The 17148-nt window shown below is 36.2% G+C and overlaps 1 protein-coding gene across 1 annotated transcript in view; it reads right to left on the bottom strand.

The window, feature by feature from the left end:
* The window catches only part of LOC135217590 (uncharacterized), a 49795-nt gene that overhangs the window by 17319 nt on the left and 15328 nt on the right, over positions 1–17148 (bottom strand). Inside the window, exons 8-13 of the mRNA XM_064253554.1 lie at positions 15136–15224; positions 14816–14947; positions 14386–14505; positions 13765–13908; positions 13250–13369; positions 12902–13069 (exon numbers count right to left, since the gene is read on the bottom strand). Coding sequence (XP_064109624.1) covers positions 12902–13069; positions 13250–13369; positions 13765–13908; positions 14386–14505; positions 14816–14947; positions 15136–15224 — 773 coding nt within the window. The remainder of the gene's footprint in view (positions 1–12901; positions 13070–13249; positions 13370–13764; positions 13909–14385; positions 14506–14815; positions 14948–15135; positions 15225–17148) is intronic.

Here is a 17148-nt window from a genome sequence, read left to right as displayed (position 1 = left end):
GGCCAGAACGAGCCTTTTGTAAATAAATAGCTGTAAAGTTTTAGCTGAGTCTCTGGCGACCTACCTATTCCTCTAGATTAATTGTCCATTATAAACCAGTTTTACGGTAAGTTCAATTAATTTCAACTTGTCCTCCTTCAATTATTTCCGTTTACGTATATAGCCTCTCTCAAGGCCGGCTTAATACGTAGAAATATATATATATATATATATATATATATATATATATATATATATATATATATAAATACATACATACTTAATTATATGTTCACACATGTATACACATTCATTCACATATATACGTATGATCTATTGCGATTCAGTGTTGCATAGCAACTACGATTTTCATGCGATTTTGTGAAATGGTTTCCTAGTGACTGTATGGTAACTGAAAGTACATCTCTTTGACCGTCTAACAATATTATTAACTAATGCGGAAGCTAAACGAAAATTTCTTCTTTACACCCCGACAGCTGATCTATATGATTTACAAATTTAAAAAAATCAGACAATTCCACCAATTTCGAAATCACGATTGTCATTACCTATCATGAATGCTGTAGTTCTCATGGTTTCAGTTGCCTGTAATATGTAATTTCAACGTATGCAGTCTAAAATCTTTCGGATACGTTAGCACATGTAGGAGAGGTCCTGCCATTCGCCCCCTCTCCCATCGAAGATATAACCTAATACAAATAAATAACCGTTTGGGCCATGGTGATACTATTGGTGTACGTTAAAGAAATACGGCATATATATATGTTTGTGTGTGTGTGTGTAATGTTAGCACACATTTTATTTGGTAATAAACCATATTGAAATTACTATAGTAAAAAGTCAGTTACAAAAATAGGAAACTGGATTATCCCTACACATGCTGTTTATTTCAGGTATTTTATTACTCCATTCATACTCCTGTATTTGAAAGTATATTTCTTGCCTGTTAAAAGTCCGTTATTCAGGTGGCTATAAATGTCATAATATTTTTGGCTTTTAGATGAATGGGAAGCTTAGTTTTTGTGTGTGTATATATATATATATATATATATATATATATATATATATATATATATATATATATAAAGTGTGTGTGTGTGTGAGTGAACTTGCATAAAAACTGGAAAATAGTGAACCTGAACTAAATAGACAACAGACTTGTATTAATGAGGCGAGGGAATCTTCTGAGGCAGTCGCTTCTCATTAGCCCAACGGCCTTATTAGTTATTTAGCAGCCGTATTTGCTCAGCATCCCTGAACTTTGAATAATGTCTTTTGTTGGGCATATTGTTTAGCACGGTTGCTGAAAAGCACGATGGGTGACCTAATAACCGTGCTGGTTCATTAAATTTAGAAGTGAAAACAATGAAAAACGAGTGAAAAATACGCCGAAGAAACGAGTGTTGTGTTCAACGTAGTCCAACGCTGTTTAAAAACCTTCAGCAATTACCGGGCCTGGCAGCATATTTATGATCTGTGTTAAAACTTGGCTTTTGGGAGAAAATAGGACCAATCAGAGTTTAGAATTCCCTTGAGGCAATGACGTCATTATCTTAGTATTCATTCTTATTGTGTGTATGGATTTATATTTTTATTATTCTTAAATGACTTGTTGCATGCATGCAACGAGTTTTTTCCGATCAGTTTATTTATGAAGTACTACTTGTGTTACCTAAAAATAATGCATTTATAAAAATCTAGTGTAATGAATACTGAAAACTGATGAAGTATAACACTTTTGTATGCAATTTGTATGATTCATTCATTCACGGCTTTCGAATATCTAGATCTATTCTTGCAGGTTGCTGCATTCTAGAAATCCTGCTGGAATAATCTAGAAGACTGGCTGTGCAGAACGGAGAGACTAATTTATTCTAGTATTCTATGTCCCTTGATGAGACTTCTAGAAGATGTTTGTCATGCGGGCGAATAGCCAGATATCTAGATCTATTCTTGCAGGTTGCTTCTTTCTAGAAATCCTGCTGGGATAATCTAGAAGACCGGCTGTGCAGATCGAAGAGACTATAGTTTCTTTAATAGTCGGATATCTAGATCTATTCTTGAAGGTTGCTGCTTTCTAGAAATCTTGCTGGAATAATTTAGATGGCCTGCTGTGCAGGACGAAGAGGCTAGTTTCTTCAAGTAAGCTGTGTCCCTTGATGAATCTTCTGCTAGAAGATGTTTGTCATGGGGGCAAATAGTCTTTTATCTAGATCATTATTGCAGGTTGCTGTTTTCTAGAAATCCTGCTGGAATAATCTAGATGACCGGCTGTGCAAAAGGAAGAGGCTAGTTTCTTCTAGTATGCTATGCCTCGGCACCTCTCCAGTTGCTCACCAGATGCAGTTGAGTGAGGGTGCGTCCCATGGCTCCGGAAAGTGCTGCCATATACACGAGCCATGACTAGCTTTAACCTTCAATAAAATAAAAATTACTGAGGCTAGAGGGTTGCAATTTGGTATATTTGATGATTAGAGGGTTGCAATTTGGTGTGTTTAATGGTTGGAGGGTGGATGATTAAAATACCAATTTGCATCCCTCTAGCCTCTGTAGTTTTTTTTTCTTTTTTTTAAGGTCTGAAGGTGGACGGACAGACAAAGCCTGCTCAATAGTTATCTTTGACAGAAAACTAAAAATTGATGTAGAGTTACAATAAGGGCAGTAGTTCTTATCTGTCCAGCTACTGTGAGACGATGCTTACTTTTCAATATTATGGGATATGGGGCTGTTGAAATAGCTAACCTTAAAGACTTTCATGTTTTGATAATTGTCATTATCGAAGCCTTACTGTTCTTTTATTGTTTCTCATATCGTTTATAACCTATTGGCTTTTTTATGTGCATTTAGATTGTACATATTGTGTTTACGCAACTGTATGTGAATGTGGTAGTTTGAGATGCCTAAAAGATGCTGTGGTTGTGTTGAGCCCTTTTTTCACGTATTGTTTGAAAGTAACTGCAACATCTTTGTTTAATTTTGTATATTTTCATTTTCTCGGAAATATCAAACTGGAATTCTTCATGAAAAGATATGAAAAAACTAAAGTAGTTTTCATTCGTGATCTTCTCTTTAGTTATAAATTGAATGAAATGGTCCTCAGGTGGAAAAACAGTAAATGAACTGCACTCTTTAGTGAATAGACCCCAATCAAATTCCGAGAAGATTATAGTCATTTTTACCGACAGCATCGATTTTACATTCTTAGTTTATCGGATGAAGTACAATTTCTGCGAATCAGTCGACTCCTCAAATGCCAAGGGCAGCTGTTACACAAGTGATCAGGTGAAGGATAGGATGTTTTCTAGCTTTTTGGAGAAAACATTAGGATCTACCATTGACAACCTTTCTTTCAGTCTTGATAGTGAGATCTTTTCTCCATGTTTCTCTTGCGCGAGGTCCGTGTGGCAAGACCTCATTCGTGTTGGATAGATGTAAATGTTATTCTGGAAGCAGAAAATTCTGTCAGAATTTTGTCTGTTTCTGTACCTGTTGTGGTCAGAAATTTTCATACAGTTTATAGGATTTAATTTACTTAAAAATACACAAGCTATGTGACCCGTAGTCTCTGACAGATTTAAATGTGTAAGTAACATTTCAAAGAGAATAAACAGGCACTGTGTCAAGTAAAATGACCAGGGTTGTCATCATATACCGGAGAAACTCGCAGTTGCTTTCAGCAATTTGCTGTTGACGTTTTCTTACCAAAAGCTTGTTTTTATACGTTTAAAACGTTGCCACAAACCTTTGACACTTGAGCGCACAAACATCATATGTTTAGTTGAAAGGACATTCGTGTCCATCAGCCAAGATACCTACGAAGATGGTAAACTGGGTAAATGTCATTTGCTTCCATTCATTGTCTCCAGTGGTTGCTCTGCAACGTGATGAGCGCATCGTGTTATGCAGGAATGATGAAGCATTGAGCTGACTCAGCCGAGCTTCAGTGGCTTCTTTCATTTGTTTGTTGCTTAAAAACTGCATACCATCATTAAAATGCACGCTTCCTTGCATTCCAGTGAGTTTAATTTCATACGCCCAAGACTTCAAGATTTTTGTAATACCAAGAAACATTTTTGGAACTATCCAGTTGACGGAGCAATTATATCGTGCTTTAAGTGGCGCTTTTACCTTGAAGTTTGCGTTCTCTTGTTAAGCTAATGGACAGTTCCTCTTATTTAAGGACTTGCTGGAGTTGAAGAAGAAGAGGAAAACCCACTGATTTCTGAAAATAAAAAATAAAGAGGAATTTCGTATGACACTGTATATAATTTGGGTCCGTTATTGGGTAGTCGAGTTAAGTTAGCAAATATGTGTACTAAATTTATACAATTGTTGCAGAGAGAGAGAGAGAGCGAGGATTGCGATTTTGTGTGTGTTGCTTTGTTTGCTTTCTTTTTTTTGGAGCTTTTTGTAATAAGTCAAATCCCAAATGAATTTAATTTCCTTTTCAGTCACAGCGGGCTTTTACCTCCTCGACTTCCCGAAGTTGTGCATCGTAACTTTGTGATAAACAAGAGACTTCGTAACTAAATTTCGACGATAAATAGAAACTTTAATAACTGAATTCCTGCGGTAAATATTTTCCTTTCCACTGGAACTCTTGAAAGATGTGTACTTACGATGTCCTGGGGTTTAGTCCTATTTTTGTCCAGTTCCCTTTTCGTTTGAAGGAGCGTCAGTGACCTCGTAAATTCCTTGACCAGTAATGCGTTTACAGGTTTACATTGATTCAGTTCCTTGGCCAGAGGGTAGGGATGGTAGGGGGGAAACATTACCATAGTGCACCATAGGTTATCGGTATGCAATCCGTAGGGGGTTGGGCGATGCTCTGTTGGCATTCATAAAGGGTGTTTGCAGCCTTCTACTTTACCTCCATTCCCGCTTCCCCTCCTCAGTCTTGCTGTCCAGCTTCTCTAACTGTTAATTCTTAATGCAACTGGTGGGGTTTTCTGTAAGTTTCATTCTTTAGAAGGTTGTACTTTATCTCCATTATGTTCGGGATCTCTTTATGGCGCTTTCCAGCCTCTCTAACTGTTCCCAACTTCCTGTTGTTACTGTCTTTAAGCGCTGAATGACCGAAAGTGCCCCGGTGCTTGGCTTAATACCTTAAATCTCAAGAAACCAAATTATTAACGGTATGCGGGGGATATTTTATATACTGTATTTTAAATTATACAGCTTTACCCCCACCGTTTTTCCTTTCCGGTTTTCAACTTTTCTTTTTTTTTCCTCTTTTTTTCTTATCTTTCCTTCCCTATTTTTCCCCCTTTTTCCCAGTAATATTTCTTCCTCTTTTCCATTTCCCCTTTTACCATCTGTTTTCTCCTCTGTATCTTTTTCTGTCCTTAGTTGATGCAGTTAGGTACAGTTTCCATTCGTTTAGTTCAGGATAAAATGGAAAATAAACTGAATAACGAGAGTGCGCTTTTTTAAACATTGTTATGTAGTAAATTAAGTACTGTTATGCTTTTGATAATACACAGTAAAATGGTAAAAATGCAGGGAAGTCTCAGAGCAAGTATATCATGAAGGAAAGACCTTTCAAGCGCATGTTGAGCCTGAACAAGACATTCACTATATTAAGATAGACAGTGATGTTTTAACGCACTCAGAGGAAATGAGACCTCCAGAAAGTCTGTTTGAAGTGGGTACAGCCAGGCTCCTTACCAATGTCATATTATTCTTTTTCCATGTGTTTGTGCCATTTATCTAGTAAAATAAAAATAAAAAGTCTCCAGAGTGACTCCTTTTTCCGTGTAACACACAAAATTTTTATCTTACCATGCAAGTTTATTCTTCATGCTCTGAAGACCTTTAAAACTTCACTTGACACAGCGTGAATCCCTGAATTCAGTTTTGATTAAGAGTATCATTATATGAGGCAGGAGTTTCCGTTGGTTATCCATATGCTAATTTATCATGAAACAGTTTTAGCATAACAGTCTTAAAGTTTTACAGTTACTAACAGCCTAACTTTTTTGTAAGGTCTCAACATTCTGGAAAGTGTTTCAATTACTTTTTCTTTGTATGGTGTTTTTACGTTGCATGGAACCAGTGGTTATTCAGCCACGGGACCAACGGCTTTACGTGACTTCCGAACCACGTCGAGAGTAAACTTCTATTACCAGAAATACACATCTCTCTCTCCTCAATGGAATGCCCGGGAATCGAACTCGCGGCCACCGAGGTGGCACGCCAACACCATACCGACCACGCCACTGAGGCGCCTGTTACAATTACTAACAAGCTAACTTTTTGTAAGGTCTCGCCCCTGAACTATGTTTAGTTGGGTGTGAAGCTTTTAGTCCAGCTTCAGGTGGAAAAATAGTTAACTCCCAGGCTAAGTAAGAATTGATTCAGAAGTATTGGAGGAAAGGAGAAAATTGATGTCATGTATTGCGAATGAGAAGTGAGCAGGGCAAACCAACCAGCTAACTTGTTACCTTACCATATATACAAATAAAAAATATTTGGAACTTATCGTTTTATAGATTAAGTTTCCAGAAGACTCGTATATATTGCTGCTTAATTTTTTCAACAGTAGATATGCCTTTGCAAATATATATTTTTTAAAGGTATATAATGAAAAAGTGTTTGTCAGACATTGTGGTTATTTTCTTATGGAAAAATTTTCTGAAGGGTTTCGTTATAATTTTTATATTCACTCATGAATTTCAGTGACATCTAGCTAAATTTCCACAGGTCAAGATTTCTAGAATGAAGGAATGTAATGTCTCCCCGAGGAGCGTGTGTTGTTAGCGATTGATAAACGTTTGTGGAATAAAAAAAAAGATTTTAATTGGTGTTACTTCTCTAATTAGGATACATGTAGCCCTTGTTATTGAGTTGACTTGAGTTGAATATAGAATAGACCAGAGGCCAAACACTGTGACCTATGAGTTTATTCAGCGCTGAAATGGAAATTGACAGAAACAGGTTTGAAAGGTGTAACAGGAGGAAGACCTCGCAGTTGCACTGTGAATCAAGTGTTAGGAGAGGGTGGAAAGTAAAATGAAGAAGAGAATATGAAAGGAGGTACCGTATAAGGAACGAAAGTGGTAGCAGCTAGGGGCGGAAGGCACGCTGCAAAGAGCCTTAAGAAATGCATACAGTGCACCGCATGAGGTCCACTGACGGCACTACCCTCACTATTGTTATTAAAAACCTCCCGCCCGTCACTTTTGTCAGGCGCTTCAATTGAATACGTTTTTGCGCCACTACACCTGTGGGGGTTGGGGGGGTGGCAGAACTTGCTCTTTGTGAGGCTTGTTTTCCTCACCTTTCGTGGGATAAAAAAAAACCACTGGAGCCAATTAGTTTTTATATGTCATTTTTCCACCAGTCGTATTGCTTCGTTGTCGCCTTTCGAGTTGGTCATTCTTGAAAGAAGTTGATTAATTATTTACAACGAAGGGTTCAGTTCAGTGGAAATTTGTCGTAAAATTCAATGACTTACTGTTTTAGAATTCCTTCGTGCATCTTTGTCAGAATGCAACTGGCAAATCTCTTAAGGTAGCGTTGATTTAAGTCTGTAGACTCATAACATTAGATTATCATGAGTCCCGATTTCCTGTTTAGGCCTCTGAGCGGCCTATGTTCTTGGTGATTTCACATGTATTGATTGCAGAGTATGCCACTTCCTCATGGAGACACAAGCTTGTAATACATCTGAGTACTTTATTGTGCGGCACCATAGGACGTAACATATTCTACATGCATGTATGCAAGCTTCTATTTGTGTTTGTGCGTGCGCATGCGCTTGTGTGTGCTTGTTTGTTTATGAGAGAAGGGGAGGTGGGTGAGTGAGGTGGGGAGGGTGGAAGGGAGTGAGATGGAGAAGAGAGTCTGACAAAGGTAGGTAACGACCGAAAAGAAATTTATACTTTCCATAAAGGGAAATCAGACATTTCTTTGTGAAAGTTCGTAGATACTCTTATTTTAGATCAGTATAATTATGTAAATGTTTCAAAAGATTCTTCAAACATGTATTTAATGTATCCAAATATAAAAACCTTCGAATGGATTTCTTTCTCCATTTACCATGTCGCCCTAATCCCAACGAACCATCTCGAAAAGAAAATGAAATGTTAGTCAGAGAGTGTAAGGTAAATGAAAATGCAATCTTCTTCCTTTTACTTTTTCATTAAATGGAGGAAAGTTTAACTTTGTTATCAGTTCGCATTGAGGTAGAAGAAAAAGTCACGAGTTTAGGGGGGAAAGGTCGTAAGTTTTAAGAGCTTCGGTGCCAGTCAAAATGATGCGTGCGTTCGTCGGGATAATTTCATAAGGCCTAGTTCCTGTGCGTTAATCGAAGTTTTACAGCGCTCTGATAAAAAAACGTTTGGGGATTCTTAATGATTTTACTTTGTGTGTGTGTTCATTGTCTTTCGTTATCAGTTGTAACGTGTTGCATCATTTTATAAAATAGTACGATGGAGAGTTATAATATTATCTCGATGGAAAAAAAATTGAAGTTAGTATAGATAGTGAAGAGAGATCTTTCGCCCTCACAATATCATAGATTATTGCAATATTTTCAATAGATGTGGAGTGTAGACGTTTGCCTCTTGTAATAAGGTCTCTTGTCACCTGTATTTTCTCAGCACTTTGAGCATCATATATCATACCATAAAACCTAAATAATTTTATGGTTTTTTGTGAATTGAATATATCATACCATAAAACCTAAATAATTTTATCGTTTTTTGTGAATTGAATAAATTTTAAAAGTTAGAATATAAAGTACAGAGTTCTCTCGCTCCACACTACCAGAGAACCCTCACTCCCCTCACTCTTATTGCAGTGCCTTTTCTCGCGTATTTTTATGGTTGGATAATTCTGATGGTAAAAGAGATGGATGAGAAATATTGGAATATCTGAGAAAAATCTAGCGGCCAATGGAAAGAAGACCTTTCCATATTTCACCAGTCCTGTTACACAACTCGCGAACTTCGGTGATTAGCTGCTGAAAAATAAGTCACAATTTTTTTTGGCTTTGTTTTACTGGAAAGTAGTATATTTACATTTAATTTATTCAGTTGAGTAAACTTATAATGCAACCCAATTAGACTCATTTCGTCGTTTGAGTTGCTAAATGGTACATTTTCCCTTGTCGTAACAACAAATACTGTATAAAAAACTTTTGATAAAGTATATCTGTCAAGCTTTGGTCAGCCGTCACATGATGTCATTGTTAATAATCATTTGTTGAATGCTGTAATCGACTTTATCGTTTTATATCCTCAAAAACAAAAGAGAGATTACAATGACAGTACCTGTATTACCTATCGGCAAGTAATAAATTGTGCTAGTGACAATAAGAGATTCTGTTTCTTTTATGCTTAATAGTAGGCTTCACTGTGTTGTAGAGTTGCATTGTACATATATTTAATAAATTGCATTGTATATTTGTTTTTATAAAACTACACGCATTCAATATCGGATTTGGAGGGACCCACTCCATATCAAAATTGGTGTTTCTACGGACTGTATGAATTAGGCAAAAGTAGGTGAAACCCTCCAATGAATATTATGGGCAATTTACGTTTATTAGATTAAATAACAGTAATGGGCCATTTTCAATTTGTCATATACATATATATATGTATATTATATATATATATATGTATATATATATATATATATATATATTATATATATATATATATATATATATATATATATATATATATAAAGGTTTTTTGCCACGAAGGAAAAAATGAAAAAGCGAGATAGCCAAGTACTTTCGGTCCTGTTTTATATACTTCGTGATCTAGTTATTCATACACACACACACACACACACACACACATATATATATATATATATATATATATATATATATATATATATATATGTGTGTGTGTGTGTGTGTGTGTGTGTGTGTGTGTGTGTGTGTGTAAACATATTCCAAATGAAAAGGTAACTCGACTTTAATGTCAATTGTGGCTTTGTACCTGAAAATAGTAAATTGTCATAAGTAATATTCTTCAGTAACACCTATTAATGATTTTGCATGTAATGAAATACACACACACACACACACGTTCATTTATACTAAAAATATTTTGGGGAGGGGTGACTGAAAATATTGTTGGAAAAAATTGCATGGCGTGTGAATATGGAGCATGAATTTGTTCGAATTTACGTAGAGTGTGGGGAAGGTCATTTGAAAGACAAAAACCACCGAGCTGTGTCCGTGAAAATATTTGGAATATTATTATCATCGTCCAGGGAGTAACATTTTAATGGACCTTTATTTTTGGCTATTTTTTTTCATGAGGTGGAACAGTAGGCGGGAGGTTTTTTGAATTTCGAAATTACTTACTACGCCTGCCTCAATTTTTCATAAAACACTGATGACTAATTTTATTTTCATTCCTGCGACTGCTATCATTAGTTTCGTTTGTTTGTTTCTTTTTATGTCTGTTCGTAGGTTTATATGAAACCTAAAACAAAGTTTGTCTCAGGGAGAAATGATGTTGAATTTGGTATGGATCCTCAATGGGATGTGATCCTGGGTTTTTTTATCGTTTTTTGTTTACTTCTGTTACCAGTCCGCATTTAGAGAAAGCCCCCCCCTCTCTCTCAAAAGAAAGTCAGTCTCCACGTAACTTTTCTATTAGCGCCCAAGTATTAGTGGAAAAACAATAAATAATGCAGACTGTTGGTAAATACGCTAATAACATTAATCTCTGGTAGGCGTTATTGTTAATACCGTTGTTTTAGCGTGAAATCTTTTATTAGTAGTAATAGCATGTCGGTCAGTTTCAAAGTGACAATTAAGCATAGTTAATACAAGTCACAACAGCACTGCCATACTTTACTTTTTTCAGTTGTTAGTAAATGGATTAATCCACGAGTTACATGATATTGGCAATTAAGACCATACTGAGTGCTCGTCTCCCCTCCTACACTTTAAAGTTATTGCAATCTCTCTCTCTCTCTCTCTCTCTCTCTCTCTCTCCTACACATACACACAGCTGAGTTCTCTAATATGATTAAATTCACTTCCCTTAAGAATAATAAAATGAAATATTAGATGCCCTGATTTGCCTTCATATTACATGGAGGATAAAGCGCCAGGTAATTGTATGGGGGAACTATGGTGATATCGTTGAGCCAAGGAAAATTATGGTAGTGGGGTGGGGTGTTGTGAGTTAGGAGAGGCAGCCTTCAGTTAGCAGAGGAGAAAATTACATTTAACTTTTTCAGTACAATTTTTTTTTAGTTTATATTTACAAAAGAATTGGGCATCAACGTTTTTACGTAGAATTATTTTTTCTATATCGATGGGCATTGAATTATTAAGACCATAATCGTTGTCATTGACGCCAGTAGTATCTGGGTATTTGAATTCATAATCTTCAGTAATTGGAGTAAAGTATTTGGATGAGATGTTCGTCGGACTGTGGATTAATTTAACTGGGAAATTAGTAAATAAATTTGATAATAAGTTGGATGAGATATCTAAAAACAGAGTACAATAGCTGAATTCGGAAGTTACATCCTTAATCTAGAAGCAAGGAATTAAATAGTTTACCTTGGAATAATATGTTTACCTTCATTAAAGGAAAAACCTAAACACTTTTATGATAATAATGGATAAATAATCAAATAATCTCTGTAAGAAGTTTATCGAAAAATACAGGAGTTTAATGGAAATGACGTAATATTCACAGAGGTATCTGCCATACGTTTGAGAGACTAATTAATAGGTTTTGTTTTTTAATCAAGTTTCAATCTGGTTTCAAGAGTTTCTTCTTGCTGAGTTTAGCTTTGCTGGCACTGTTGTGTGTTACAAAGGAAAATGTTAAGTCTCTAACGTTGGTAAAAGATCGTGTGAATGATGTAGATTGTATAGGTGATAGAAAACGTAAACATTGTATATTATATGAGTAACTATGCCAGTCGCGTCCTTTTATAAGTAATGTAGGGTATTTTTGTAACTATGCCAATCACTATATTATTTATGCAAAAGAAAATTTATGTAATGCCAATGATTCGGGTAATTTTGCTTTCTGCATTCGTGTATTAACGAAAGAAAACGCCAATGAAAGATATTATCGCTATGTCTCGGTCGGTGTAGTCCAGGGTTACAATATTCACCTTGTGATATTCCCATAACGCTTGTTTATAGCCTTTGGTGACCTGGCGTATTTAGGCTGCTGCCCCAACCTTTTACGGTAAAATATATAACTTTTTCTATCCTTTGATGTTATGAACTAAAAATGCATTATTTTTCTTTGCTGTGTCTTTCATATGTTCCCAAAACAAATAATAGTTTTAAAATATAAACCATGTTTTCCTGTTTTCATTTTACGTTAGTATGCAGTGGTGTTTAGATTGTTTAGTACGCAACGTTAATTGTATATCCCACAACGAATAAGAATGAAAGATCTCAATCATTTTCTTTCGGAGAGACGTATGGCACTTCTTTAAAATGGGATGATAAATTTTTGTTATATTTTATCAATTTTTTGAGTTTATGCTCATTTTATGGTAGTTGAGTTCATAAGGTACACAGGATTTCCATCTTGATAAATTAAACGAATGTTGTCTGCAATAATCATTATAATATTATTATACAAGTTTATGGTGTCTTTGCGTAGATATACAGCTTGAATAGTCTCCAGGACTAGGAAGTAGTTTGCCCGTGTCGGGTTCAGTTAAGAGACCTTATCCGAGACTAGTTATTGGAAGTTAACGACAGGCCGTTGTCCCTGAGGCTTATCCTGTGCAAGGCGATGCAGCAGAGAAGCAGACGACTCGTCCGTCTGCCACTCTTCATCGCCCAGCTTGGAAACGTTGCAACAATGGAAATCTTCTAGAGAATTTCCAGCTCGTTGAGAGAATCAGCTTCCATGACGATTGCGGATAGCTTGTTCAGTTTGCTCTCTACGGTGTCGTCCTCGGGGAACAAGGAGAGGTCGAATTCGTTGATGTTCTTCCTGAGGTCGTCCTTGAAGCAGGCGTCTGTCCTCGTTTCCTTCTCGCACTTCATTGCCATCAGGAGGTATTGGAGGTTGAGGGGGAGGGGGGACTTGAGCCTTTCCAGAGGAAGACAGTACTGGAAAAGAAGGATAACTTGGTTACTTTTCCCAAGTTTCAAAATGTTTGATACTATGTTATCATTATTATGCCACTTGCTAATTTATTTGAGTTCTTCAGAATTATTTTAATGACCATCACGTATTATCATAATAGTTTGAAGATGATAAATGCAAGTTATTGTATTGTATTGGCTTACCGTCAGCTGCACACAGTGGTTAATGCCATCAGCAAGGTCCTTCTTCAGTCCATCGCTGATTGGAAGTACGTTATATTGTTCGACGTATTTGGCAGCATGTAGATTAAGGTATTCGTCGATCTGGGGGTAACATATGATGGGTGAATGGTTAAGAAGCAACTCTAAAAATTAAGTTATCGTCTAAATTCAGTTAATTAATAAAGCTAAGAGGATGCAAAACCATTGATAAATACATTCAAATGTAACGGGGTGATGGCATGCTTCCTGATTTATGGTAAATATATCGAAAGAAGTTGTTTTAGATATGAAACAGTATTTAGTTTAAAAAAAAAGCGCGCATGTTTGCAGTTATTATTGTTAATTATTATTTATAATTTTATTTTATTAATGAGAGACTTGTGACATAGTCGGTATGTTCTGTATAATACTGGGGAAGTTATAATATATATATATATATATATATATATATATTGAAATTTGGTAGATAAATATTTGTAAATGGCTTGTCTACTTACGAGGCCAAGTTTGTGGAGTGTGCAGGTGTAGTTGCTAAGGGCGGCCATGATTTTGTTGACGGAATCCAGCAGGTAATATTGATCATAGAAGTGGTTCTTCTGTGGCTCTGCTACTACTGGAGTTTCTCCTTCAGCCTGGCGTTTCTAAAAAGTGAAAATATGATATGTAATGAAAAGATATACGTGGATATATATTATGTATGTATATATGTTTATATATATTATATATATATAAATTTATCTGTGTATGTATATAAATTGTGTAAAAAAACAGTGAAGCATTTTTTCATCGTATCTTTATATTTAGAGGTCTGTTAATTACTTCTTAAAAATGCATATCCTTTGGAATCAATAAGATAAATATAAGAGTAACCTGCAACTTATATCAACGAAGTGTTGTTCATTTTCCGTATGGAATACTGCATATTTCGGGTCTTTCTATTTATGCTGAATAAATTGAAGCATGAGATCCAGTAAGATGTTTGTTGACAATATCGAAATGTTTGCTTTCAAATGTCAATTTCAAAGATTGTAAGTAAGGTGGAGATGGTTGAAATCTACGGACATTTCTCTCCATAATTGAGTGCACATTTGTGTTAAAAATTTTTTTTTAACAATTACCTTCACATAGTGGTATTGTGGGTAAGATTGGGGGATCCCATAGTGATGTCCAGCGTTTCCTAGATATTGAGAAGGATACTGAGAGTAAATGGGCTGTCCTCCGGCGTTGATGGGGTAACCCTATGAGAAAGAAGAATAAGTAAATAATTAGTTGATCATTTATTTTGGTAAATGCATTGCATTGATTACTTTACAGGTTATACAAATTTTCAGAGATTCGCAACATTTCGTTAGAAGTAATAGTTTTCGACTTTTCACTAAAGAATTGTCAATAAAACTATTATGAATTGTTAAAAGGAATTAAAAGGATCATGCATAAATAATCTCCGATATGTCTGATTGAGAATCTTCAGAAGTCAGACATTCCATAAACTAGATTTATTTGAAATTCAGTACTCCATAATGTAAAAAATTATTTCAAGTGGCTTACCAGTTTTTCATAGTAAGGGTAGTCGATGCTGTGAAGACTGGAGACTGGGTACTGTTGGCACTCCCGCTGGGCAATGCCAACTTTGGCAAGGTAGTCATAGTACGCACCTTCTCCAAAGCAGTTTGCCATGACCTGTGAAGAGTATTATAAGATTATATCATTGATAAAACAGTTACTCATTTGATTTCTGTGACCTTAATTGATCTAGTAACTAAACCATTGTGATGTCCACTCAATAGAAAGGAATGCATCTTCTGGGATAATACATTATCATATTTGTTGATTTACATAAAAGTTCAGTATATTTCCTTAGTTCTTACCTTCGTGAAACTATATTTGTCGAAAAATTCCTCCTGGCCCATGGCGATGGCCGCCAGTGACAATAGAATCACAGCTCGACACATTTTGCCTGAAATGGAAATTTTTATGAAATATTTTTAAATTTCATAATATCTTATTATTATTATTATTATTATTATTATTATTATTATTATTTATTTATACACATATATATTATTATTTTCTCGCCCCGCCCACCTTTTTAGATGCTCTTCGGAGGGAAACTACCCTCTTCATTACATTTTAACGTCACACAGATGAGGAACACCGTTCAAGTGTTCGAAAGTCTTTGTTTTATATTTTTACATAGAAATATATTTTTATATATAATTGTGGATATTTTTTAAACAATTTGTTTTCACGGAATTGTGAATTTCTTAACAAAATTATTATTATTATTTTTTTTTTTTTTTTTTTTTTTTTTTTTTTTTTGCTCTATCACAGTCCTCCAATTCGACTGGGTGGTATTTATAGTGTGGGGTTCCGGGTTGCATCCTGCCTCCTTAGGAGTCCATCACTTTTCTTACTATGTGTGCCGTTTCTAGGATCACACTCTTCTGCATGAGGCCCGGAGCTACTTCAGCCTCTAGTTTTTCCAGATTCCTTTTCAGGGATCTTGGGATCGTGCCTAGTGCTCCTATGATTATGGGTACGATTTCCACTGGCATATCCCATATCCTTCTTATTTCTATTTTCAGATCTTGATACTTATCCATTTTTTCCCTCTCTTTCTCTTCAACTCTGGTGTCCCATGGTATTGCGACATCAATGAGTGATACTTTCTTCTTGACTTTGTCAATCAACGTCACGTCTGGTCTGTTTGCACGTATCACCCTATCCGTTCTGATACCATAGTCCCAGAGGATCTTTGCCTGATCGTTTTCTATCACTCCTTCAGGTTGGTGCTCGTACCACTTATTACTGCAAGGTAGCTGATGTTTCTTGCATAGGCTCCAGTGGAGGGCTTTTGCCACTGAATCATGCCTCTTTTTGTACTGGTTCTGTGCAAGTGCCGGGCATTCACTTGCTATGTGGTTTATGGTTTCATTTTTCGTATTGCACTTCCTACATATGGGAGAGATGTTATTTCCGTCTATCATACTTTGAACATATCTGGTTCTTAGGGCCTGATCTTGTGCCGCTGTTATCATTCCTTCAGTTTCCTTCTTTAGCTCTCCCCTCTGTAGCCATTGCCAATTGTCATCGCTGGCTAGTTCTTTAGTCTGTCTCATGTATTGTCCGTGCATTGGTTTGTTGTGCCAGTCCTCTGTTCCTTCTGTCTTTCTCCTGTCTCTGTATATTTCTGGGTCTTCGTCTACTTTTATTAGTCCTTCTTCCCATGCACTCTTTAGCCACTCGTCTTCACTGGTTTTCAGATATTGCCCCAGTGCTCTGTTTTCGATGTTGACACAGTCCTCTATACTTAGTAGTCCTCTCCCTCCTTCCTTTCGTGTTATGTATAGTCTGTCCGTATTTGCTCTTGGGTGTAGTGCTTTGTGTATTGTCATTTGTTTCCTGGTTTTTCTGATCTATGCTGCGGAGTTCTGCCTTCGTCCATTCCACTATTCCTGCGCTGTATCTGATTACTGGCACTGCCCATGTGTTTTATGGCTTTTATCATATTTCCGGCGTTGAGTTTTGACTTGAGTATCGCCTTGAGTCTCTGCATATATTCTTTCCTGATCGTGTCCTTCATCTCTTGGTGTTTTATATCTCCTCCTTCCATTATTCCCAGGTATTTGTATCCTGTCTCATCTATGTGTTTGATGTTGCTCCCATCTGGTAGCTTTATCCCTTCAGTTCTCGTTACTTTGCCCTTTTGTATGTTGACTAAGGCGCATTTTTCTATTCCAAACTCCATCCTGATGTCCCCAGATACAATCCTTACAGTCTGGATTAGGGTATCTATTTCCTTGATGCTCTTACCATACAGCTTGATGTCGTCCATGAACATCAGATGGTTGATTTTGTTGCCTCTTTTCTTGAGTTGGTAC

This window comes from Macrobrachium nipponense, chromosome 7 (genome assembly GCF_015104395.2).
Source record: "Macrobrachium nipponense isolate FS-2020 chromosome 7, ASM1510439v2, whole genome shotgun sequence".
Taxonomy (NCBI): domain Eukaryota; kingdom Metazoa; phylum Arthropoda; class Malacostraca; order Decapoda; family Palaemonidae; genus Macrobrachium; species Macrobrachium nipponense.
Note: the sequence above shows the minus strand (reverse complement) of the source record. Positions and strands in the feature narration are given on the sequence as shown.